Source organism: Onychostruthus taczanowskii, unplaced genomic scaffold (assembly GCF_017590055.1).
Source record: "Onychostruthus taczanowskii isolate IOZ18803 unplaced genomic scaffold, ASM1759005v1 scaffold53, whole genome shotgun sequence".
Lineage (NCBI taxonomy): Eukaryota > Metazoa > Chordata > Aves > Passeriformes > Passeridae > Onychostruthus > Onychostruthus taczanowskii.
In genome coordinates, this window is record NW_024502902.1 from 3,133,736 (window position 1) to 3,160,429 (window position 26,694).

Below are 26,694 nucleotides of genomic sequence, written 5' to 3' on the forward strand. Positions count from 1 at the left end.
ATGGAGGCGGCGGGGACCCCGGGCCGCGGCGGGGTCTCGGCGGCGGGCAGGCCGGCCCGGTACAGCACAGGCACGCGGGAGTTAGTGAGAGGTAACGGCGGAGCGGGCCGGGGGTCCCGCTCGCCGTGCCTCGCCCCGAGGCAGAGCGTCCCGCCGCGCTCCGGCAAACGGGCGGGCCCGTCCCGGCTGCAGCCTCCCAAACCCGCATCTTCCCCTTCGGGTTGGGGGTGTGAGGGGAGGTGACCCTAGGGCGGGCTCCCCAGCCCGGCTCTGCTGCCTCCTCAGCGACTCGTTGTGTTTTCCAGGGATGATGGAGGAGCTGCAGATGACGCATTCCCAGAAGCGATACCTGATGGACTACGTGACACGTGAGTGCGGCCCCCTGGCTCTCCTGCCCGCTGCCGTGCTGTGGGGAGGAGCTTGAGCATCTCGGCGTTCGCCCAGAGCCTGCTCGGATGGGCAAGTGCTTTAACCAGCAGCACAGCAGCTGCTGATACAGGGGGACAAACGGGGCGAGCTGTCCCCACGGGTCAGCCAGAAAACAGGGCACAACGGTGTGATTTGAACCGCAGTCTGTCGTGCCCAATGACCGGGGTGAGACCTCTGGGGCACTGGGGTCTTGCTTGTGATGCTGCTGTAGATCAACAGGTAGATCTGCTGGCAATGGCCCAGAGCCATCCATTCATGCCGTCCCCTCTGCCTGATTTGCTGTTATTTTTGGTTCGTCCCCCAGGAGGAGATGCCCTGCCCCTTCAGAGGTTCCCCCCATCCAGCCAACAGCCAGTGCTTGTTTCCTACCCAGCAGCCTGTCAGCCGTGCAGGCTTCCAGCTAGACCGCTTCTCCGACCTGCCAAGGTCTGCCAGGCAGGAGATGCCTACACCCGAGAGAAATTCAAGCCACAGCCCACACGTAAGTCAGCAAACGTTGCTAATAAACACACGGTGATGCCTGGAGCCTCTCTTCCCCTTCTGTCCCTCACCTGCCTCAATCCCAGCAGTGGCAGTGTATCTGAATTGCTCCAGTCTGCAAAGACACTTCAGAAATGGATCTCTGAGGGAGCATCTGCTGGAGTGCTCGCTGACTTCTGCCTGCCAGCTGGGGGTGACAGGCGATAGGGACCTGCACAGTCCTTGAGTGAGAACGGGGCACTACGTGATTTTCTAGCACATAAGTGTGAACCACACCTCTGATGTTGGTTTGGTGGGCTCTGTACACCTGTGTGGTGCTTGCACACAGTCCAGGGATGGACTGACATTAATGAAACACTTCCTCTGGCACAGTTAGCAGGGAAGCAGTGTGGTCAGGCTCCTCCATGAGGAGACATGCTGATAATAATGGGTTTTTTTTTCCTTTGGCATTCACAGGAGATTCGGAAAAGGAGAAGAGAAGACTTCAGAACATCTTAGCATTAGGGAAGGATGAGGTGGAGGACAAGGTGGAGCAGGTGTTTGTTCGGAAAAAGGAAGAGGAGACAGCTGAGCCTGACCGGTTTGAAGAATGTACGTCTGCATGTCCCCAGGAGGGAGCAGGCAGGCAGGAAGCCTGGGAAGCCAGCTCCCTCCTAGGGCTGGGGTGCCAGGCTGTGTTGCCTGTAACCTGAAGCCCATCACAGGAGGAGCCACAAAGGCCAGTTTCCAAGAGAAAGGACTCGCTGCTGTGACACTCTGATCCAGCCATCCTCACAGAGCTTATACTGCTGAGGTTTGCTGGCAGATGGCTCTCTGGGCTGCCCACACAAAATGCACCCTGGTGGCAGGGAATAGCCTGGGGATGTGCAGGGGTACCTGGAAGCTCAGGTAGTTGGTCCCTTTCCCAGCAAGCATGACTCAACATAGACCAGGTCACTTGATAGCCTGACCACAGTTTGGGCTGTTCCACTCCAGGATCACAGCAGTTATCCTAGCAAAGCTTGAATATCGAGCAGAATTTGAAGCAGTGAAAGACTTTGGCCTACAGTGCATACTGGGATAGCAAAACCCTGCCTAATACCTCCCTCTGTGCTTGAATCTTCAGTGTGTGTGTACAGCCCTGCCAGCCCTTTGCCAGCCAGGTCAGCACAAAGATGGGCATTGCTAGAATAATATGTACAGAAGGGGTACTCCCTGCTGCAGGGAGCCAGTGCAGCTGATTTTACACGTGCTTGGTAGCCTCCAACACTTGTCACAAGCTGAGTGTTGTCCTTGACACATCTGTGACAGGATTTGGATCAGCTGGCTGCAGGTCTGTGCTGCAAAGCAGCAGCTGATGATCCATGCCTGGTCTTGGATGGTTGCAGTCACTGGGTGATGCATATCAACTAATGAACCTCAACAGCAGGTTCTGTCTCCATCCACAGACTGGTTAAATTGCCCCCAAGCAAAAGAGAGTTGTCTACATAAAGAAAACTACAAAACTAGTGTTCCTGGGAGTGGTAAGAAGTTGGGCAGAGGGAACATTTCCCATTATGTAAGGCACTGCTGAGGTATTGTGATGACATGTTGTGCAAGGTGAGTGCTACAGCAGATATCACCCTGCCTTGATGGGAATGCTGTTCAAGCAGAACTAGGAAATTGGGGGTTCAGATCTGGACAGAAAACATGATTTCTTGCCTTTTGGCTGCATGCTGTTTCCACGGTTCTTTCTCTTGTCCACCAGTGATGAATGAAATTCAAGAGAGGAGGGAATTCCTGGCAGAGATGGAAGCTCTAGGACAGGCTAAGAAGTATCAAGGGATCGTCCTCACTGAAATCTCACAGGTATGCAAAGGCCTTGGCTGAACAGTGCATGGAGGGAATCCTGTGTGTCAGAGATCATAAAGCAGAGTCTTTTCTGGTATCTGAGCAGGGAAGGGGGCAAAGAGCTGCTTCCCTTCATGGCACAGCTCAGGCGTGAATTTGGGGAATGGGGGATAGCTGTTTTCCAGCTTTCTTTCCGTCTCTGCGTGTAATTTAATCAGGGAAACAGAGGTTTTATTCTTGAGGTTGGCAAGAGAAGAAAAAAAAGCTGCTGGCTTTCTCCCTGCTCAGCTCTCCCCTTTTCTACTTTGCAGAAATTGCATGAGATGAAGATCATTGACAAGAAGAGAAGTGAGGAAATGAGAAATATCATGGCAAAAGCCTTCCCTGGTGGGAACAAATCCAATCTCCAAGACTAGGCCAAGGGCAAAACACAGGTGCAATTTGTTCCCACCTATTCTTCCCAGACTCTGGGCATCGAAAGCTGGTCTGTGTCTGTTTCCAAAGAGGGGGCAGCACCATCTGTTGCCTGAAACTAGAAGGCAGGACCAATTTGTACATACACAGTGACAGAAGTTGTAAAATCCTTCCCACACACTGGATCCCTTCTTGCTCAATAATATTAAAGGCATGAAAACACATAGCAATGGCTCCCAAAACATGACAAAGCAGAGCCTTCTTTTTCCTCTGCAGTGCCTCAGCAATCCATCCATAGAAATGTCATTCCTGCCCATGTACCCAGAGGTGGTTGTTTCTCGTGACAGCATGATGGTAACACACACTGCCACCACACCTGTAACCTGCTCGCCCCTGGCCCTGTGACTCTGGGAATGTCCCTGGAGGAAATGCAGCTGCACAGCCTTGTGCAATCACAAGCCCTTGGCATTGCTGCAGGTCACTGTGACTGTGCCCTGCAGCATCAGCAAACCTCTGGTGGCAGCCCACTGGGCAGGGGCTCAGGAACACAGCTGTGCCAAGTAGGGACAGGGAATTTCACCCCAGTTCCAGCTGCTATTTGCTGTGGGCTTGCTGTGATTTTTTGGTTCCTGAAAGCACGGTATGCAGAATAGCTACTCTATTCCCACAGAGACTGGAAATGGCTGTTTGCTCACCTCATAAATACCCACACCTCTGTCCTCCAGCAGGCTGAAGCATGATGTCCAACTTTTCCTGTGGAAATCCCAGCATAACGTCCAGTTTCCAATTTCCTTAAGATCTCATCCTCTGCTTCTTAGCAATACTCAGCCACTTTCCAAAGCCAGGCAGCATGCCCTGGCCCTGGGACAGCACGAGTGCACAAAGGAATCAGAAACCTAATCCACAATCATTTTTTAAATCCAATGTTTCTTTTATTTCTGTTCAGGTGAATGGAAGTCATGGGGTTAGTACAGTATAATTTACAAATCAAACTTCTGACCGGGCACAGGGCCAAGGGGTGTCAGGCTGCAGCAATCCCAATGGCCTTTGGCAACAGTGATGTGACAGCAGGCTCTAAAGCAGATTTGTTTCTCCTTGGAGAAGAGTTGTGCTTTGGGATCTCCTCTCCCCCATCACTGTTCCTCATCAGCCTGCTGGGTATGGCAAGGGTGAGATGGCATTACCAGCACAGGGCTGAGCTGGCCAGCTCCCAGCCACGGGGACCACACTGGGATTGAGGAGGGGCTCGGGTCCCTCTGGTTTTGGGAAATGAGGATCCCTCTCCAGAATGCTACACCAGCCACCTTGCAAGGCACTGCTCCGAGAGCATTTTGGCTAAAGCCTGTTGGGTTTTAGAAGAGACTGCAGCAGATGGCTCAGGGCTGGTTATGTCTAATTTGCTAATGAGAAGGCATGATGAACAGCTGACCAACCAAACACCCATGGAACTCTAATTGAGACTGATCCAATAATTCAATAAATAACTTATCATCTTGGAAGTAAAGGCAGAAAACAAAAATGGAAGGAAGAAGGGATGGTTGGAAGAACACTGCCCCCCACATTCCCTCCTCTGATGTACACACACGCACACACATGACAAATAAAATAAGGGGTTTAAAGTTCTAGGATAGGTTTGAATTCATCTAGTAAAGGAGGCGTAAAAAACAACCAGCCACATCTTCACACTTTTAAAGTATACACAGATGAAGCTGGGTAAAGGTCAGTTGTGACTGTGCCTCTCTCCCCTGCTGCTCAAGGGTGGCACTGGTGAGCAAGGACACAAGCTTTGTGCCCCTCACTGGCACCCAGTCAATCTTGAGCTTTTCTGCCCTTGCCTGGAAAAGGAACAGGTCCTCCCTCCCCAGGAAGGCAGCAGAGTCAGCAGTGTTTAGCAGCAGTGGGGTTCCTGAGTAGGGCACGTGAGCTACATCCTAGCAGCTGTACGCTGTCCCCTTGGGTCCACTCAGCCTTGGGACGGAGCCCACCCACCCCTGGCGCTCGAGGAAGGGGACAGCTCAAAATAAATAGGGCACCAGTTGTTTTTTTGGCTATGGCTCCAGAGCCTTGTGATGCAGAAGTATTTTCTTAACCTTTTAGTTTAGGCCAGTAAAACCCAAAGGATCCTGATTCTAATGTCAGTTTTCTCCTGAAGTTAAAAATGGAACAGAAAAGGGACACGAGTGGGCAGGCAGGAAGGGACAGGGAGACCCAGTCCCCTCCTGGCAGAAGTCAGAGGCACGTGGAACTGTCACAGTTAGAGCGGGAGAAGGGACGGGGTGCAGTTAGTGCAAGTTTTCCCACAAACACGAAACTCCTTTGCTTGTTCTCAGTTAATGACAAGAGCACGCAACTGGGTAACGTATCTGAAAAGCAAATCCATCTTCTCCCCACCTTGTTAACAAGGCTTCTTGGAGGGTATGGCCATGCTCCCCCACAGCCTCGGGAAGGGGAGGGCTTTGGTAATTCTCACCCACTCTGGGCTGAGGGCTGGCATCTCCCTGGGGCAGCAGCTCAGGTGCCTGGGGAGGGAGCAGGGGGAGAGGCGAGCCAGGGCCAGGGAGAGGCAAGCCAGGGTTCCCTCCCGCTGCTGGTGTTCCCCTGCTCTAGCTTTTCTCCTTGGGTGACTTGCTCTTGGAGTCGTGCTTGTTGCCCAGCAGCTTAAGCACCTTCATGGGCTTGAATTTGCCTTTCTTCTTGCTCTCTGTCTCCGTCTCCTTGTGAAATTCTAGGGTTGCAAAGGGAAGTTGTTACTGTGGGATGTCAGTAGTTGTACAGACACACTCATGACAATAAGCAAGGGTGACAGCCATGAATCAAAGGCCTCCACTGCATGCACACTTTCTCTGATAACAGGGGTGTGCAGCACAACTGTGCCTCCAACTTTATTGGCCCTACAGGAAAGTCTCCCCAGTCTACACAGAACAGATTCAATCTCTCCTGCACACAATTTCACAAATGGCTCGTGCTGCTCCTTACTGGTGTCAGCAGGGAAAACATCACTCCAAAAAACTTCCCATTTGTTTCTTACCTTTCCTTTTAATCATGGCTTCCAACATTTTATCCTCCTCCTCTTCTCTGAAAGAAAGAATGGGAAAGAGGTCAAGAATTCAGCCCTGAAAACAGCTGCTTTATTGTTTAAGGCTAGAGAGCCTCCTACTTAGAAGCCATAGAGGGGCAGATCCATCACTGTCTTGTGAGCATTTGCAATCAGCAGGATAAATCCCACAGGCTGCACGTGCTGTCCTGTCTTTCCCACACAAAGCATTCAAAGAGACAAGGACTGAGAAGCCTGGGAAAGACATTAGCAACATGGACATCTTGAGACATCCCCACAAGGCACTCATGTGGCATTGAGTCAGACAAGCTGTGCTTCTCCCTTCTCCCCCAACTCACCCCATTCCTCACTCACCTCTGCCGGTCCTCGTCCAGGCAGTTCACAATGGCATTTCTCTGCTCAATGATGGTCACCAGCTCCTGCATCAGCACCTTCTCCCTCCCTCGGTCCTCATCGGTCCAGTCCTTCTCTACCCAGCCAAACCCCAGGGAAGGACAGGCAATTACACAGCTGAAGGAGCACTGAAATTCAGGCCTTTGGGGCAGAGATCTCCAGCACAATCCCCTCTACCCTGCCATGTTACAGGGCCAGGTGGGGTAGCAGTACTATGGCGACAGAGCCCTGCATGTGGCATTCCCTGGGGACAAAAAGAGCACATCCCTGCACAAGACTGGGACACATATTGAGATGGGACAGAGCCTCTAAAGCCAGCTGATTTGCATTGGCATCCCTACACATCTGCCTCTCTTCACCTGAGATCCACCTAGACAGAGGGGAGATGATGCCCAGGGGAAAAATGATCCTTGTGGGTCCCTTCCAGCTCAATATAGTCTATGATTCTATGAAAAAAGGGGCAAGCACACCCAGAGTGGTGCTTTACCTGGCTTGTTGAGGAGGCACCGCAGCTCATACTCCACATCTGACTGACGCTGCTCCAGGTTCTGCTGCTTGAATCTGCAAAGGAAGGGAGAAATGTTGGCAAGCACTGCAAGGCTCCAGAGAGGTGGAACATCATCCCAAAGTACAGGGTGAGCTTGGAAAGAATCATCAAGACACTGATCTTGTCCTGTATAGCCAGGGAACCAAGGACCAGTATGGACCAGCCCTGACTGCTCAAGGCCTTCCTGGAGCAGATGCTGCAGAGGCTCTGGTGACACACTGTGAGTCAGCTCTCAGCGCATCTGGACAGATTTGCTTGCCCTTACTCCCTCCCTTTTTAGGCAAGGCCAGATCAGGATCTCCCCTGGGAGCACCATTTCAGGAGGGCTGAGAAAGGGTTCCTAAGAGAGTGTCAGTGCCTCTCCACACACCTGCACACACTTACATGTAGATGAGCTCCGACTCGTGGCGCACCAGCATGTGCTTCTCATGGATGAGTTTGAACCAGTCCACAAGCAGGCTGTCCTCAGGGGTGTCTGCCAAGCAAAGGGACAGTTCAGAGCCATTCCCAGCCCAGGTGGATCCCATCACCCTGCAACAGGCTGGGCTCTGCCTAGCCAAGGGAGAGGCACTGGGCTACAGCCAACCCAACCTCAGCCTATTTCTGAGACCCAGAGAGGCCCTATCTCTTCTCCCACCTGGAGGCCAGCACAGCCTTTTCCCAGCATCAGCAGGGAAGAAGTCACTGTTGCTATTTCCTCAGCTGGAGAGAGGGCAGCCCTAGTGTCTGTCCTGCCCCACACCCACAGACAGCCCAAACCACGCACCATTCTCAGCACTGCGCAGTTTTTCCTCCAAGGCCACCCCACGGTGCTCCAGCTCATCCAGCTGATGCTCAATCGCATCCATCTCTCCATAGATGTCTTCCTCAGGGATGTACTGATCTGTCTGCACCTGCCAAACCATAAATCAGATACTTTCATTACCACCAGATTCCAGTTTCCAGGGCTAATCCAAACATTGCTCAACACTAGCAAGGGCAGGGGGACAACCGAATATTCCATCGAAGTGTGGATCTGAAATCCCTACCCCACTCTGGAGCAAAGGAAGATGATAGTGCTTTCATGAACAAGGCGTAGCCTACACACCCTCCTCCCCAGCCACAGGCACCTGCTGTAATCCCTGCCCACACATGCCTCAGCAGGGTGCCTGCAGACTGCTACAGCCCTGCGGGATAGCACAGAGCCGGCTCTTCCCTCCTTGCTCCCCGGGGTCCTTTTACCTTGCGTTTGATCAGTGGGAAGCCGTGGCCTGGCGCAGGAGGACGCACAGGCTTGGAGCCCTTGGGAGGTTTCTTTGCTGAGGGGGAAGCAGCAGGTGATGGCTTCCGATTGAAGGGATTCTCTTTGCAGGAAGACTGGAGAGGGCAGACAAAAGCAGACACATGAGCATCCAGGGAAGGGATCCCAACAGGTGGGAATGAGCATACAGGGGAGCACTACTGTTTGTCCTCCTAAAGGAGGAACACAGCACTCATCTCCACAAGCACCTAGTCAAAAAAAATAGCTGTGCTCCTGTTTGACAGCAGTTTCCCAGCCTCTCTCTCACAAGCATGCTGAAATATTTTCCTTCAAAGTTCCCTTCCTATTTGCTCAGACTACATGACATCCTGCCTCTTCCCTAGCACACGGGGTAGGCAGAGTACAAGCAGAGCCACCATTTAACACAGGCCTGAAGCTTGCTTTCAGGGGGTCACACATCAAGCCTACCAAAGGGGCAAGCCTGGACCCACAGATCCCCTGTGACCGAGTGATGGATGTGGAAGAAAAGCCCTGTGATCTGGATGGGGAGAAGGTCATCATCTCACCTTCAGCTGTGGTTTGGGTGAAGAAGATGTCTTGGGGCTCCCAGCACCCCCATCTGAAGCCAAGAGGATGGGCGTAGGGCTAGCCCCAGCTGGAGGCTTGGGGGGCAGGCGGCTGGGGCTGGTCTTTAGGCTGCCAGTGGAGATGCTCCTGCTGGTGTTCAGGGTGCTGGGCTGCGTCTCCCCACCGAGGCTGGCCAGCTCGCTGGACGAGGAGAAGGAGGAGTTGGTGGAGAGGCTGGCTGGGACAGCAGGGCTTTCACTGGAGGAGACGCTGGCCAGCGGTGCATCAGCGCTGGAAGTCTTGGCAGCTGTTGGCATGTGCACAGTGGGCTCCGAGGAGCTTTTGGGCACTGAGGCCTCATCGGTGTCTCCCAGCACCTTGGCTGAACTCTCAGAGTTGATGCTCTCGAGGCTGAGGGCTGGAGATGGGGTGGAGGATGATGGCTCAGAGTGTGACAGCCTGGAGATGGGGTGGTGGGCTGCAAAGCAAAGGGAGAGCTCAGGGAGGAATGAAGGGACAGCAAGGACAGAAGGGGAGGGTGGCATACACTGGACACAAGGGTCAGCAGAAAATCTTGCCTGCAGATGCCATGCTCCAGTGGGTAGAGACGACATGGCTAATGCAAACTAATGCAACATCACTGCATGAAGGCCTGGCCTGCCAGGGTGATGCAGAGGCACCTGGGAAGGGGGAATCTCCAAGGGAATACACAGGGGCTGCAGAAGAGGGATAAAGGAGTGGGAGGAAGCTCACCTAGCGGGGAAGCATTGGGAGCTCGTGGAGCTGGCCGCTTCTTTGCCTTTGGACTGCTGGTAGGAGTGATGCCATACCAGGGGTGGAGAGGTTTGGCAGCAGTCTCGCTCAGCTCCTGCTCAGGTGTGCTCTTTTGGGTGTCAGCACTTTCCACTTCCTCCTCATCCTCTTCCTCAAAGGGGTTGTACGGTTTGGGCTCTGTGGTATCAGATCTGCTCTCCTCACTCCTGGCTTTCCCCACCTCCTCCCCATCCTCCTCCTCTGAAGTCCTACTTGGAGTCTCATGGCTGTTGCCTGAGGGAGGAGGGGGAGCTGGCTTCTTTTTGGGCTCTGCTTGTACTAAGGCCATCCATGGTGGGTCCTTGGCTCTTGCAGCAGCTCCACCACTGGTAGAAGAGAAAGAGAAATTGAGATGGCAGAGACAAGGTGGGGTGGCAAGGCACTGGAGAGGGATTTTGCCCTTGGGGGAAAGGAAAGATGGAGCAGGATGTCTCCCATGCAGAAGCAGCTTTCTCATCCAAGGATGGCCCTAGGCTTCCCCAAACACAGTGTCTCACTCTGTGGGCAACCTTACAGGCTTTAGGGAAACACAGCCTGCCTGACTTGCCTGCTGGGCCCAGTGTTTTGGTGTCTGAATATTACAGCCTCCATCTGCTAAGCACTGGTAAAGGCTGAGCTTTATGGGCATAGCTGGTCTTCCCACCTTTCCCAGGACAAACCCTACACAAGACAGACAAATGTCCCCTTCTTAGCACCCACAAGCAGGGCCATTTCAGAAGACTTGTGGCAATCTGCCTGTGCCACAGAAACACCTTTCTGAAGCTCTCAAACTCTTTACAATAAGAGAAAAATGCCCTGTGAGGTACGGATGAACACTGTTGGCCTGATCATGCTGGGCTAGCACCCATTGAAAAAGGAACCTGGTCAATGCCTACATCCTCCTAAGAGCAGGAGCTGATGGAGCTGGGATAGAAGACCACAGCTGTGCTGTCCCCACAGCCCCAGCTTGCTATGGAGTTGTCAGGTGATCTGCAAACAGAGGGACGTACCGATCAGAGGAGCAGGGTTTCCCTCGAGGTTTTGGGACAGGGGGGCTGGTTTCAGGTACCCGACCTAGAAAGACATAGTCAGACTGTCACAACACCAAAAGAACATGAAGAAAGAGGTTAAACCAACACAAGGCACCTTAGATACCTTCCCACAGGAAGGTGGCTATTCCCACCCACTGAAGACCCCATGGCATTTCTCCCACAGTGGATGCGGCCAGCTAACCCCAAACATCCTCTTTGCCTTTTTTTTCCTACTTCTTCCTGGGAGCTGCACCTGGAGAACTGACATGCCCCTCTTTCCCCACACCTGCAAACTCCTCCAGCTCTACCAACTTCCTTCCACACTGGCTTGCTGCCTTTGGAGAGCTCTGGAGAAGTACAAGGGAACAGACAGGCAGGAAAAATAGCACTGGTGTCCTTGCTGTGGGGATGGCTGGCAATTGCTAACATCAAAGACCTGGTGTCTGAGCCAGACTTATTTGGAGGCAGAAGAGTGTCAGGCTGCAGAGAAGGAAGGGAACTCAGCCAACCTTCAGTCAAGCACCTCAGCCACCGAGGATGTGGAGGGTAAGCCCTGCCCTGCCCTCTTACCGTTCACCATGCCAGGCCCACAGTCGCTGCCCTCGCCCTGCAGAGTGGACCTGGGCCGGGGGACAGGCTGGGAGGTTGGAGGCGAGAGGGCAGATGCATCGGTGGCCTTCCTTGGGGCTGGGGTGGGACGTGAGTCTCTGAGCCGTCCATCCAGCGAGCTGGCTTTGTCCTGGCTGAGCCCTGCAGGCTTGCTGGGGATTGGAGGCCTGGGGGGAGTTTGGGAGACAGGTGCCCCACTGGCAGTGTGAGCAGGGGGTGTCGGTGTCTCTGCTTTGCTGGCTGTGCTGTCCTTCTCTGCTGGGCCAGCAAGGCCCTCTGCAGGCGTAGAGGTCTCTGCCACACTCTCCTGGGAGTCACCATCATCCTTCCCCACCTCTGCTCCTGCCTGGAGGGCATTCTCTCCCATGCTGTCAGCCCCAGTCTCAGTTCTTAGCTCTGGTGACTGTCGGTCAAGGCTGGGCCTCCTCTCTGCCTTCCCGCTCACGGCCAATTTACCACGATGCTGCGTGCAGACAAAAGTCCCTGCCTCTGACCCAGGCTTGTATGACCCCGGGAGCAGTGTGCTGGAGCATTCCTTACACCTGCCAATGAGAAGAGAGAGCACCATGAGACGGGGGATGCCACCCTGCCCTTCACAGAAGGCAACACACCTGGAAGACCCTTGTAGGGAGAGTTAGTTCTTACCCCTGCTATGAAATCCTAGAGTGCCCTTGGGAAAGTCATTCAGAAAAAAAAGAGAAGTAGAGAAATGTAACCAGGCCACTGTAGGAACCCATGGCAAGTTCACAACTCAAATATTGCACCCATTTGGGTTCTTCCTTCATCTCGGAAAGGATTTAACAGATGCAGAAGGGTGACAGTTGGTATCAGGATATGGTGTGGTTTCCACACTCAGAGTGGGGAGAGGGATCAACCACTCACAGACATGAAACAGTGACTATCAACTGGAATTATGGAGCAACTGGTTCAGAACTGGTACAGGGAGGTTATGGGTCCTAGCACATTAAAGAACTGTCAGACACATTTGTTTGTAAAACAACCACTCCCCAAGACTGATTATTAAATAAAATTACATCAATTTCTATTCGGGAAATTCCTGCATTGGAGGCTTCCAGAGTACTCAGATGATGGAACACACGAGCCTGGCCTCATCAAATGCTCAGCCTCACTAATGCTGACCATGGCATCCTGCTGGGCCACAGCATTTGGCTGGAAGGACAAGGGCCTTAGGCAGCAGGGCCATTCTTACACTCTGCTTGGCCTGCTGAAATTGGGCTAATAGCTTCCCTGTCCTTTGCTGTCTGGCACATCTCCTTGGATCATCCACTCTTCCCTCACTGAGCCTCTGAATGCTTCCTAATGAATCCCTCCAGGCACAAGTGTCATACAAAGCACTGGCAACCAAGTCAGTCCTTCTCCACCTGGGAAGGGAGGTGGACAGCATACGTGAAAGACAGCCAAAGGCAAGGGGCTGATCAAGCACTCCCATGAAAACCAGGCTTGTTCCTTCTTGTCTGAATACCTGGTGCTTGCAGCAGCTGGCTGCCCTACGCTGCCAGCAGATAATTTTGGCAAGGAATTATGCTTTGGGCACCTAGTTGACTGGGATTTCCTTTGAAATGGGGAGCAGAAATGTGAGGGTATAGGGACTCTGGTGAGAAGGGGTAGGATGAAATGAGGAGGTGGAAAGCTCAGACAAGGGGAGAAAATGGTTCGCTTTGGGTTTACCACCATCAGCCCACAGGAACCACTGCCACAGGATGTTTCTGACCAAATACTGTCCGTGAAAAAAAAAAAAAACCAAAACAGAAAATAGACAAGAAAACAATCAGGAGGCAAAACATTTGGGATGAAATTACAGGGATCTTCAGACGGAGCACAGCTGCTCAGTCTGAAGGGCTGTGAGCTGTGCCACGGCAGAGATGGTAGCTCTCCTTTTCCTGGCCCATGAGGACAGCACAGGTTGCACCGGCACCCCAAAACTCCTGCTTTTGTCCCAGCTGCAGATGGGAAGGCTGATGAGCCCCAGCTCAGCTGCCCTCCTGTGACACTGTTTGTACAGCACATCACCAACTGGCTTAGGCAAGTGAATGAGGCCTCCCACATCTTCCCAATGGCTTGATGTTTCTGACCAGATGCCAACCCTTGTCCTGTGGCCCATGGGAGAGATCTCATTTCTTCATCATCACAGCAGGGAAAGTAAAGTGAAATGATTTCACAGGTGCTGCAGGTAAGGACCTGTACTCAGGGAGTAACCAGAGAGCTGCTCATTCCTCAGTTTAACAGTCTGCAGCTCTCCGCATGCTCCCTGGGAGCTCAGCACCACCCAGGCAGCACGGAAGCCTGTATATCCAGTTGAGGATGTGAAGTGTAGGTGGAAGGAGGTCTGTAGGATGATGTCATGGCTCAGACCTCAATGGAAGGGAAAGGGGGGTGGGCAGGCAGGTGGTAAAGAGGCAGAGCATCCTTTTTTATGGAGGCAAGAGAAGCTCAGGAGGCCGGGATTCCAACTCAGTGAAGTGGGAAAGCACAAGTCAGCAAGGGAGGCAGGGAGCAGGATAGGAATGGAGCACAGGGACACAAGGGGCTAGTCAGACTCTGTGACAGGGGGCTGGCAGGCAAACGGAACGTCTTCACTCTCATTTCAAGCACCGTTGCTCATGTTCCACGTTGCCCAGGGACGCAGACGCTCGAAGGTGGCGCGCAGCAGGCCACAGACCCCCGGTGTGCCGAGGAGAGAGGCTGCCCCGGCAGGCCCGGCCGCCACATACCTGAAGCACTGGCGGTGGTAGAGCTTGCCCTCGGCCAGGTAGCGCTGCACCAGGTGGACGTGCTGCTGGCAGGCTGCGCAGGTGCTGCTGAGCGCGCTGCGCCGGGACCGCTCCGAGGGGACATCGTCCTGGGACACAACGCGCAGGCGGCTCAGCACGGGCGCCACGAGCTGCTGCCCGGAGCACGCGTCCTCCCGAGCAGCTGCTCCCTGTGCAAGGCCCAGCGCTGAGGACGCGTGGCACAGCTCGGGGGCTGACCTCAGGGGCTGACAATGCACAGAACAGCTGCCCTCAAGCCCAGGCACAGGCAGGCTGCCTCTTCCCAAATTAGAAGGGGCCACTTCAAAAGGTGCCTTGGCCCTGTCTACAGCTGAAGGGCTGTGGAAGGGACCAATCTATACCCCATGCACCAGGGTCCTGCGAAACACTGAAAAAGGTCCCATCCCAGACAATTGCTAAAAACTGAAATAAAAGGCATCTTTTCTGCCCTTCCAGTCCCACATTGCTGCTCTTTCCTCATCTACAAGCTTATTTCCACATAGGAAGGACACCCAACACCAAAGGCACCCAACCTCTTGCCTGCCATGGACAAATTACAGTCCACAGACACATAAAGAAAAATTGGTCTCAGCTGGATCCCACAAGAAAACAAAATCCCAAACACCCCTCGCCCTCAAAACACACGGGCAGGCCCCTGCAGAGATCCATGCCTCTGTGACAGGCTTTTTCCCATCTCCTCACCTGCAGCACAGGGGTTACCACTGCCTCAGGCTGTCTTTGAAACTTTACCAAGAAATTAGGTACCTGTGGTGCTGAAGGACTCTCAACTGCAGCCACAGGGGTCTTGTGGGAGAGCAGAGGAGGAGAGGAGGCAGCAGCTGGTCGCTTCATAGGCGGAGGGACACTGGCTGGAGGCAAGAGGGAAGGAGGATCAGGCGTGGAGAGCAGTGGTGACTCACACCACCCATGTGCGGGAAGGGGAGGGGAAAAAAAATAAAATCATCCAGCCTTGTGACATAGGATGAGACCTGCCTCTCCCAAAACTTCAGTGCTTATTTTAGGTGGAAGAGACAAACACAATCTAATAATGGGTCAGCTGTGAGGCTGCCAGAGAGCCTGGCCTGCTGTGGATCCCCTTCTGTGGCCCAGGGATGCCAGCCTCTCACTGTGATTTTATTTGCTCATCACGTGCTACTTGGCTTCCTTGTAATTGACTCCCTAAGCAACGCTCCAAGCCCAGAGCAGCTGGGGTAGCTGCTGATGCATTGTTGTGACCCACTGGGCCCCAGGGCTACCAGGCTGTCAGCAGTCTGTGAAGCATCTCTTGCTGTCGGGGCTGGAGCTCACACACCAGTCCCCAGCAGGATTCCTTGTCCGGGAGACCAGCATCCCTGGAGAAGAATATACAAGTGGAAGAGATTTATCTGATGTTGTGGCTACAGACTGAAACAGAGCAGACCTGGAGCTCTCATCTCCACCCAGCCAAAGGATGCCTGGGAAGAGCTGTCTCAAAGCACTCAGCTCAGGCTGCAGTTGTAGGGACAGATGAGCTGATTTGAAACATTCCAGCCTGGCTCCACTCCCTCTGTCCTCCAGTCACTTTACATGTACCTATGTCATAAAAATTATCTGTGGTAGATGGGCTCCTATTTCACTTTCTCCTATTTTAGGAGGTTAGAGCAGATCACAAAGGGTTTTGGCGAGCACCAGGGGTGGTGGCCCAACCCAAGCTGGCAGGAATGCAGTGCAGAGGGAGGAGAAAGGCGTTTCTTTTTCCACAGCTTGAGCTATTACATCACCCCACACCTCCTGTGAAACCTCACCCCAATGCACTCTCTCTTCCAGGCCCTCCTCAGGGGCACCAGCAAGATGCAGGAGAGGCAGGTACTACCTGCTCCTCTCCCCTTCCCCACAGACACAGCTCCCAAGTGCCACAGGAAGGAGGAAGCACAAGGCTGTGCTGGGTTTCCTGTACTCAAACAGGGGCAAACTGGAAGCCTGAGGGGTGGGAGGACACTCACCTTGGCTGGGGTTGTTGAAATGGTTGTAGTACTGAGACACGTAAGTCATGATGCTGAGGCAGTCGGGGACTTTCATGGAGACCATATCATTGGGATCTAGCAGGGCTGGGATGCCCAGCTCCCGCTCTGCCAGCTCAAAGGCCTGCAGGAACAGCACAGAGGCATTAAGGAAAGAAAACTGATGCATCATGAAAAATAACAGAAATATCAAATTGGAAGGACCCCAGGGAAGGTTAAATAGTGAGCCTATGGCATCCCTTATGGACAAAGGCTTCTGGACATGCTGCTTGACTAAAAAAGTAGCAACAGAAGCAAGGTTCCCTTCAAGTTTTCACTGAAAAACCCCAGTGTTTTTTTTCAGTTCAACCAGCAGTGCCCTCGTGCGAGAGCCTGGCAGAGTCTTGGCTGGCAGCACGAAGGGCCGAGGGCTGGCAGGTACTTCCAGTGACACTGAGCTCTACTGAGCAGTGTCCCCAGGCACCCCAAGTGCTCACCCCACAGAAACAGGGACTGCCCATCCTTTCATGCTCTGGGGTGCCACACCTTCTCCTCCCACAATCCACAGAGCCATCCCGGCTCAACATCCAGCACCCTGCTGTGCACAAGCCAGTACTCTCAGTACTTTTCTGTGTCTGAGCAAGCAGAAACAAGGACACTGCGATAAGAAGCACCCATCTCCTCCAACTGCATACACAGATACTCAAAAGGAAGGAATGGAGCAGAAAAAAAGCTGTTGGGGAGTTTCCCACTTGTCAGTGTGTGAGAATTACTGTCTCTACACTGGCCATCCCTCTGCTGAGCCAAGGGCAGTGTACCCACAGTGATCTCCCAGGGACAGGGAGATGCAAGACTATGGCAGGGACTGAAGAGAGGAAAGCCAGGAAGAGATGAGAGTGGTTTGGGCACTGAATGGTGAGGTACCAGGTGCACAGGTAAAGGTACTGGGTGTGGGTAAAGACTGAATGCCTCTAGTCTCTGGGGCATGAGGTGCTGTGCAGGATGTGAGACATAAAGGAAAGGAATGGAGAAACAAAAGAAAATGGATATTTGCAGTAACTAGGGGTATAAAAGTGCCCCCCCATGGACATCCTGCTCTGCTCAGCCTGGCTTTCAGCCAGTTGTCTGGACTGAGTCTTACTGAACACAAGGCTGCAAGGAGCAAGGAGTGAAGAGAGATCTCACCTGAGAGGTCTCTAATAAGACAAGATACCCATTGTGTGGGTCTTGAATGGAAAAGCTGCTAATGACTGAAAAGGGCCAACTGGTGTAGGAAAGGACGTGCCAGGACACAGCTGGACAGGCCTAATCCTGTAAATCCCAATTCACAGAATTACAGAATGGCTGGGGTTGAAAGAGACCTCAGACATCATCTAGTCCAAACCCCTGCTAAAGCAGGTTCACCTAAAGCAGGTGACACAAAATCACATCCAGCTGGGGTTAAAATATCCTCAGAGCAAGAGACTCCACTTCCTCTACAGCCTAGTCCAGTGCTCTGTCACCCTCACAGTAAAAAATGGTTTTCCTCATATTCAGCTGAGGAATTCCTGTAACTCAGTTTGTACCCATTGCCCCTTCTCCTGTTGCTGGCTACCACTGAAGAGTCTGGCCTCATCCTCAACATCCACCCTTAAAGATATTTGTATGTAGCATAACTCATCTTGGGAAGGTGGTGGGCTGTGCCTTTCCACAGACTATCAGATGGAGCCTGCAGCAACCAGGTCTTTTTGTCATTTAAAACAAACAGGGCTATTGCTGCTGTGTCCTACCACTAGCCCCTGGAGCTGGGCACCTCCCCATTCCACAATGCCTGCTTCTGCTACTGGCTCCAGCTGTCCCAAGAAGGAAGGGAACATTGCAGACCAGGATCTAGCATGACCTTCCTCTCTGCTGAAGCTTGAAGTAAAATTAGCTTCCTGCTTCCATTGCCTGCAAATCTGGAACAACTGAAGTCAAGATGTTGCACCATTTACATCTTCACCTGAGATGTTTTCTTGGCAACTATTAGGATAACCAGGCTGGAAGCTGATGTTTCAGATTCCCTTGTTTCCATAGAAGCTCCTGCCTGTTACTTACAAACACAGATTTTTCTTATACCCTCAGCACTGTCACAAATTCCTCCCACACTACGTGACCTCCATCAAGTCATTCTCACATAATTTCTTCCTTCTGTGCACTGCAGAACGGGAACTTACCAAGCGATTATTCTCATAGACGTCATCCTTGGAGAGAGAATCAAAGTCTCTGAAATGAGAAAGCACAAAATAGCCACATGAAGTACAGAGGAAAACTGCCCCTATGCCATCACATGTAGATTCCCAGGACAGTCAACCTCACAACAACTCAACACATAAGATCCTAGATAAAGAAAACCTTGGCAAAGCAGATTTCAGGTTGTAACGGGACAAGGAAACCAAAGGGAAATTGCAATTAAAAAAAGAAAGTGAATCCCAAATGGGTGGTGACCAGGAAATTAAAATGTTGTTCTTGTCTCTCATTACCCGCTTCTGCCCTTGAGAGTAAAGGCTGCAGAAACACCAGGGCCATGTTTCAATTAGCACCACACACTGCTGTGCCAAAGATTGCATGACACGACCCCACACTTGCTTTTCCAAGGCCACTGGCACAAGAGAGGTGGATGGGGATACAGACCCCTCACCTCAAGAGAAAGAAGGGACAGATACAGGTCTGTGAGGGTCCTTAGACAAACCTCCCTGCACCACCGCAAGGAATCTGGGGTGACTCAGAAGATCTTCAACTGCACTTCTGTCCTTGCTTTCCCCCAAAGATTCACAGTGCACAACAAATCCTCCTCAGCTGCAGCCCTTGGAACTGAATGCAAGGTGCTCAGGACACACAGAGGAACCTCAGCAGTCTCCAACCCAGGGGATCCGTTTATTCCAACCCATTTCACTTGTTCCCCTGGAGCCCTTTGGGGATTCAGCCTGGCCACAGGGACTGATTAGCTGCCTTCACCAGGGAAGCAGAGGGCAGAAAGTTAAAGCAGTCTGCAGGCTTTCAAAAGAGGGGAAGAAATGCAGGAAGGAGTTAGTTATGCCTTTTGCACATCCGTGTGGGCATAATGTGTGAAAACAGCATCACACTGCACTGCTTACAGCTCCTTCCTGCCAAGGATCTCAGCTTTGTTACAAAAGAACTCTTCATGCAGCAGCCTGGTGGGCCTACTGGCTGGATTCATGGGAGGATGCAGTCCAGAGAGGTCAAGGGTCAATCAAAGCCACCCCAATGGACAACAGAGACGTGCCAAAGGACAATTCAGACTAGAGAGGGGAATGCATTCCCACCCCAAAGGTGGTGTGCAGAATCCAGGTGAGGTGGCACCTGTAGAGAGGGGCTACAGGAATCTCCTTCCTCCATCCCCCTCCGGATTTTAGTGCCTTTTCCTGAACACTGACACAACTTGCCATGGTGCCACACGGCAGGGCAGCCAGCCCCTTCTCGAAGCCCCTCACGCAGCTTTCCCAAAGCTGCAGAGGAAGTCTGTGATGAGCTCAGGAAGGTTTTCCCAGCTGCCTACACCACCATAAAATTACACTTCCTCCCTTCAAAAGCAAGAGGCTGCTGGTGCCGTTTCCTCACAGACGAATGAAGCTGCAGCCGCTCGCTGCTGCAGGAGCAAATGCAGCAGACACAGAAAGGTGGGCTGGATGTTTAGCTCTGTTACCTTCCTGAAAGCTCATGTGAATACATATACCCAGCTCAGACTGCTCAAAATACCACAATTTTTCCTTCTCTACATGTTGGTGAGCTTCATGGTGGGCTTCAGCTGCAGCCTATGCTTTAATGTCAAAACCACTGCCATTTCTGTAATTATAACTAGTCTCCACTGGGAGATGTTTTTTCCCTAAGTTTTTGTTTTGTTTTTGCCAAGAGAAGTCCTTTAACCTTGCAGTATTTTTTTTTCCTTTTAAAGAAAATGCCAACTTGGAATACAGGAGAAGCAATGACAGCAAAGTTATATATCAACTGCCCTCTAAACATTCATGACCTTCATTTTGAATGCCTTCACTTTCAGGATATGGGAGTGGTGTAGCTGGAAGCTCCAAGACTCCTTGGTGGGCTGGGCTGGGAGAGTATTTTCTGACAGGCAAAACATCGTGTCCATTCCACTCTGCCCCAGCAAACCAAAGCTGTTTTAGTATACCAAGGCAACTCCATTAGGAAAAGCAGACATCAGCGGAGGATGTGAAGCTCAAGAGGTATTGAGGGGTTACCAAGCAGCAAGGGAATAGAAGATTCTTTTCCACTAATGTAGGACTGCAGACTCAGCTTTACCCGAGACGTTGAAGTCCATCAGTACATGGCCCCAGGACTCAGTTTATTCAGTTCCTCTCCACTGCATTTTCCAGCTCCCTCTCTGATAAGCCAAGCAGGACCACACTGACCTGTGTTGCTCCTGACATGAGCACTCCCACATGCCATTTGGTCACGTGGCATCCCTGTGGCTCCAGGCAAGCTCCCAGTACCAGCGTGCAAGGAGCATGGCCTCTCAGGCACAGGGAAAAGTCACTCCAGACACACCCCCTTCCCCTCTATAAACTCTCTCTACAGAGAGCCCAGAACTTGCCATCTCGCAGTTCTGTGACATGTGGCTGCATGTCACATTATTTCCTTGCCCTGATCTCAGCAGTCTTTCACCCAGCCCTGCCAACATACCCATCCAAGGGACTGGATGTAAGAACAGGCAACACTCTGGCTGTCCCAGCTGAACAACTGTCTTGGCTCAGCAAACCCCAGTGTTGTACCATATCCTGGAGTAATATTTCTATGCAAATAACATCCCAAACACCTAATTAGATACATGCAGAGCCACTAAGCACTCCAGGGTTTAGGGCAGCTGCCAGGGAGTACAGCAGATCCAGGGAAGGGGGAAGGGTGTGCCGTACAGCTAAAACCAGAGCAAATTCCTGGATTCCTCAAATATAAATCATGAGCACTTTAAGGCAGTGCCACATAATAAGCCATTCAGCTTTCCAGGTCTTGTCAGGGAAATGCAGGCAGTACATGGGAAGGAACAAACAAGATTTGTGATCCTGCCTGTAACCAAACCCACGGCTCTAGGGACACAAAACAGTGTTTCTAAAACAGTTCTCATCTCCTGTTTTCCTCAAGCCTCCATACATTCCAAAGGCCATACTCCTTTATTCTTCTCACCCTGAATGCCAAGATCCTTCCCTGTGTGCCAGGGAGGCTGTACAGCTTGAGATGCTGAAAGACGTTCTTTGCTTCATTAATCTGTAGCAAATGCCTTGTAAACACTAATTTCATGCTTCAGTTTCTAGAGCACTGAGCAAACAAACTTATTAATCCCCACAGTCCACTCTCAATTGGTCTGAATGTTGACAGCTTAACTGAAAAGGGAAGAGATTAAATGTCTCATCTCCAGATCACACAGCCAGCAGCACAGTCAGAGGCTAAATCCAAGCTTCCCATTTCCCTGACTGGGACAGCGAGGTAATGAAGCCAAGTGAAGTGCCTACAACAATGGAGTCAGGGATTTTCGTCTGCATGGTTCAACACACAGGTCCTGGAGGTGTGCACTTCGTTCTTGGTGGTCACTTCAAGACACCTTTAGCTGAATTCAGTTCCTCAGACACTAAGAATTCCAGTTTACTTCTTTCAAAAAGCTCAAATCTACAGTGTTTCCAAGAGCTCTGCAGGAGCTGCTCCAAAGCTCTCCAGGGGAGCACACCCCACTGATGCCAATTTGCCTTATTCCACGGTGATAGTGTTCAAATCAGGAGTCGTGGAAAACTGTCCTCAGTCTCACTTACCCATATGGTCTTTCATGAGCCTCTTCCTCAGCGTGCTCCCTCCCAGCATAGCAGCACAACAGGGGTACATCCAGGCAAGGTCAGAAAACTGGGATAGGCTGACAGCCACCCCAGCAGCATTGCCAGGGGATCAGGGTGGCAGAGGAGCAGTGTCACACAGGTAGAGAAGAGCTTCAGCTCAGCTCTCCTATGGATGTGCCCATTCCTCCTCTCTGCAATCTCAGGGGAAGCCATCAGGAAGCAGGGAAGCAGAGGAACTCACAGTTCTGTGGAGCTCAGAGGAACTCCAGCCTTCGGGGAGCAGCGCAGCTGTCTCGTGCGGGTCAGGAGAGCCCCGCACAAAGGAAGACCACGCAAGGCCAGAAAGGCACTTCAGATCCCTGCCAAGTCCCATTACTGCACTGACCGAAAGCACTTTAGAGGAAAAGAAGGGCAACCACTTTTCCTCTGCTGTCAGGAGATTTACTGCCTCTGATCCAACCTTCCCACTTCCAAATCGGGACAGGCTGAAGAAGCTGGAATCAGATGAAATGATGCTACTCTCCTGACGGCCGTCTGAAAATCCTTCTACAACATGCCATGTCCTTGTAAGGCCCTGGGCTTTGTCTCTACAACCAGCAGCTCGTGCAGGGGACCTGTGAAGCACATAGTTAAGGACATCTGCCAGGAGCAGATTTAAGCCCACTGACAACTTAAGAGCAGCAGCCTCTGCTTTAATGGGATGGTAAATATGGTTAATGGGAAACCATCGGGTGGTTTTAGTGGTGTTTATCATAAGCTTTTACTGAACCTCTGCTTTTCAGTTCTCAGCCATTCTCAGTGCCATTTACAAAAAAAAATAATAATTGCAAGTGTTCCTGTCCTTAATTTGCCTCTTCCCACCCAGCAGCCTTGCAACTGGGAGCATTTTCAGAGGCTCCATTCCAGCTAGTCAGAGTGAGCCATACCATACAAGAGCTGCAGGACACAAGACCACACAGCTCCTTCAAGACCCAGAGATGTGATGCAAAGACACCATATGTCTTGGCTCTCAGTCATTCCGAAACACCATGCTGAGGCTTTTAGGGCAACCACCTGAAACACAGCAGGCAGCAGTTCAGGTTCCAGCCTACCTGCTCAGCTTTAGCTTGTAAGGACATCGGCCTGTTCCACTCTCTCATGGACACCACAGTTCCACAGTGGAGACCACAGCCAACCCTCTGTCGGACAGAGGTTGCTGTCACGGCAAAAGGCCTCCCTGAGGCCAGCTCAGGAAAGAGCACTTGGTCAGTATGGGCAGCCTCAGAGGAAGAGCAGCAATGCCAGAGCAGAACGTGACGGGACGCGTCACCCTGGCCGGCTTTAGCGGCAGGCCAAGGAGCGCGTGCACGCCGCAGGCACAGCGAGAGGGGCGATGCCTACCTGCCCTGCCAGGGCCACCAGGGATTAGAGCAGATGGGCGCCGGATTCCCAGCACCGCCAGGGCACACAGGGTTACAGCGCAGGTCGGGGCAGATTCCTTCCAGTGGCTTAGCCAGTTTCTCCAGCCTGACACGGTGCCCCCAAGCAATCCCAAACTCACTGTCGGCCTACTGAAACTCACATTCCCCCCCAGAGACACCCAAGTTGGGGGATGCCACAGAGGCTCAATACCCCTACTGGTTTTTGCTACCTCCTGCTTTCACTGTGGCATCCAGAGAAAACAAGCTAGAAGCAAATGCAAGCAGCAATCTGGTCCAGGCTTCTACAAAGTTCAGAGTGGCTGCCTCTGGCAGCTGGGAATCTCCCTGTGCAGGACAGGCCTCTGGCCCCCCTGAAGTGTGAAAGCTCACCTCTTACTGAGGCAAAACACCCCCCACCCAGATACCAACACCATGTCTCTTCCCCGGTAGGCGCTGCTCCCATTAGGGTGTTTGGACCTAGACCACCTCCATGCTCTCACCACCCTCATATCACACAACTTCTGCTAACCCTGACCTTGACAGGTCTGCAGGACCAGCTCAGAAGGTCGTTTGCTGAAACACAGAGTGACAGAATGATGTGGCTTGGAAGGGACCTGAAAGATCATCTGATTCCAACCCTGCTGCCACGGGCAGGAAAGCCTTCCACTGGACCAAGATGCTCAGAGCTCCATACAATCTGGCTTTGAGCACTACCTGGGAATATGGAATCCTTCATTCCCAGTCCCAACTACTTCTCGACAGCATCTTCTTCAGCACATCCCCTACCAGCACATCAGCGCAACAGACATCCGCTGAGCCCCTCACGTCCATGCTCAGGGTGCTTCCCGGCCAGCCAGCCTGGAGCCGTTTCCCACGGCTCCTCCATCCCCCCCGAACCCCTGTGAGCCCCCCGTGAGCCCCCCGCGATCGCTGCTGGGCACAGGCGGCCCAACCCCTCCAGAAAGGGGGGTCCCAGGGGTCCCGCGCCCCAAACCTCCGCGCCCCCCGCTCCTCCTGCCAGCAGCGCCCGCGGGCGGCAGCCGGGGCCCCGCGGCGCCCGGTCCGAGCGGCGGGCAAGGCGCGGCCTGCACTCACAGGAGGTCGGGCCGGTGGCGGTGCAGGATGGCGCAGAAGGCCAGTCCGTCGCGGAACGAGGTGCTGAGGTCGCGGATCTCCACGCCGCGGTAGCCCTCGCACTGCCGGCGGCACCAGGCTTGCAGGGCGCCCCGCGGACCCGACATCGGGGCGGCCGCTCCCACCGCCGCCGCCGCCGCCGCCAGCCCGGGGCCGGGCGGGGCCTCCCGGGGCGGGGCTCCGGGGGCGGGGCCCGGACACGCCGCGGAAGCTCCCGGGCTCCGCGCTTCCCGGGGAGCAGGGCGGCCTGCTGGGGAGAGCAGCCACCTCGGGGAAAGAGTTGGGCCTGAATACAACTTGAATTCAACTAGATTAAAAACCACTACGCAACCTGATTTCTGAAAGCCTCTCGGGCTTAGACAGAGGCTGCTCCAGGCAGAAGCAGTTCTCAGCAGTCCTAGGGGCATAAGCCGTGGCAGTGGAGTACATCTGGGACCTAGCTGGCTCCCAGGGCAGGCTCAGGGCCAAGGAGAGCTTTGAAGATCAAGACACTTGGAGTCACAGGCAGCGCTTCACAGGAAGCCCTGGAAGAAGCGGAGGAAGAGTGCGATACAATCTCAGGAACCCACAGCATCCAGACGATGCATTGTCACGAGAGCTGGTGTGCACGCTCGGGGGATGGTTTGACAAGGGGGGGAAGCACACTGTTAAAGGCTACTTTGTTTGGCTTAGCTATCTTTTCACCTCCAACAGCTACCTCTGTGGAAGACCAAACCATCGCACTGATATTGAGCTTATTGCTGCCAGTTCCAAATCTTTAAGAGTCCATTCTCTGCAGTTATTTTGTACGGGCTCTACACTCCTTCCTTCCCTCAGATTTCATGAGTAGTACCCTCTTTCTTGGACTCCACTGTTCATTCTATCATTCTACGGCCCCAGAACTGTAACAAGTGAAAAATAAATTCTCTGACTGGTTTGTGCGATCTCCCCACTCAGTGCCCAAGATAAGCTGTGGCGTAAATCACAAGAAAAACTACTCTGTAAGCAATAAAGGAAACGAAACATTGTGTCGGTTTTGTAACGACTGAGCTTGTTATTCAGCATCCCCGAATGTGCCGACAGAGTCTTCCGGCTGTATCCTAAGGGACAGCAGGATGAGGGAGGTTTTATTGGTTTTTTCTTGGAATTTTCCAGGTTCCATAATTACACTCATCCCTTTACAACTGTAGGTCAGAGACAGAGACACAGAGCACATGACCGTGTACTTAAACCCTGTGGTTCCCTCCAACAAAACCATTTTGTCCAGAACCACTTCCACTCACCAAACCCTGCTGCAGCCGGTGAGGCTCGAGCTCAAGCCACCCCCACCTCCCTCCGGAGCGCCTTCCCAGCACCAGCGGGGCTCTGTTGATGCTGCTGAACACCCTGCATTCCTCAGGCTTCAAGCAGTGCCAGGCACCGCAGCTCGCTGAGCCCATCTTTCCACCCAGCGAGAGCTGCAAGCTCCTCCTGGCTTCGTTCCACCAAGTGCCAGTCCTGCTCAGTTAACCTTCGGCAGTCCCTCCGAGAGCGCGCGGAGCCAGGGAGATCAGTGCACGGTCTCTGTGCACCCTTTGGAAGCTGCTCTGGCAGACGGAAACAAAGCAGCAGCATATTCACAGACCTGAGAACAGCCTGTAACCACTGGAGTGTTTCAGATGATACAGATATGCATTAAAAATCTGTAATTCCGACGTGCCAAGCAGATATTAAAATCCCAGCAACACGCTGGATTCTTTTGCTATGCTATGAACTAGAACTGATCATGGAGATACCTGCTAGGGTTCTCATATTGTGTATCACATCCACCTGAGCGTTTCCTGGGAAAGACAGCCTTTGGATAGTAAGAAAGTAGGGCAGTTGCTGTTGACAGGTATGTTTACTGTGCTGCTGTTGGCAAACACACAGAAGGAAAAGTGCCAGCCCTAAAATCAAAAAGAAGCAGATTCTGCTTGATATGAACACAGCTCCCCATGGGCTGCTGCAATGCAGTGACATCTCAATCCTTTAATTTCTTAATGATATGGCTGCCTCAAACCCTCCAGAACTGGAGACAGTGAGCTCCTAGCATCCATAACACCAACACCAGCAGCTAGGCAGCAAACAGAAATTGCTCTTTTAATCTCACTGTGTTGCCTGTACCCTGCCCGCCCAAGTTACTCTGTGACGGGAAACAGAGTTTACTTTTGAGCAGTATCTAGGACACTGGAAATCTGACCCTCATTCAAACACAGAATATAATGCAACAA

General features: G+C 52.6%; 2 protein-coding genes across 4 annotated transcripts; one reads left to right on the top strand and one right to left on the bottom strand.

Annotated features, from left to right (window-relative positions):
• CUNH22orf23 (chromosome unknown C22orf23 homolog) lies at positions 1-14,119 on the top strand. The gene is made up of 6 exons (XM_041416773.1): positions 1-91; positions 306-368; positions 734-910; positions 1,366-1,500; positions 2,636-2,736; positions 14,006-14,119. The coding sequence occupies exons 1-6, from the start codon at positions 1-3 to the stop codon at positions 14,117-14,119; spliced, it is 681 nt and encodes a 226-aa protein (XP_041272707.1).
• On the bottom strand, positions 4,043-24,629 carry MICALL1 (MICAL like 1). Of its 3 annotated transcripts, none has more exons than XM_041416771.1 (16): positions 24,428-24,629; positions 18,312-18,360; positions 16,120-16,261; positions 14,903-15,006; positions 14,099-14,226; positions 11,328-11,908; positions 10,737-10,800; positions 9,688-10,073; positions 8,934-9,352; positions 8,349-8,483; positions 7,894-8,020; positions 7,512-7,602; positions 7,068-7,141; positions 6,542-6,656; positions 6,161-6,207; positions 4,043-5,857 (listed from the first exon to the last, which is right to left on the bottom strand). In XM_041416771.1, exons 1-16 carry the CDS (start codon positions 24,571-24,573, stop codon positions 5,736-5,738), a joined length of 2,730 nt encoding a protein of 909 aa, XP_041272705.1. In that variant the 5' UTR covers positions 24,574-24,629; the 3' UTR covers positions 4,043-5,735. The 3 variants fall into 3 exon arrangements, with proteins under 3 accessions (XP_041272705.1, XP_041272703.1, XP_041272706.1); XM_041416769.1 differs by having other exon boundaries at positions 8,934-9,412; XM_041416772.1 differs by lacking the exons at positions 18,312-18,360; positions 24,428-24,629 and having other exon boundaries at positions 8,934-9,412; positions 14,903-15,002; positions 16,120-16,253.
• Positions 24,630-26,694: the final 2,065 nt, after the last annotated feature.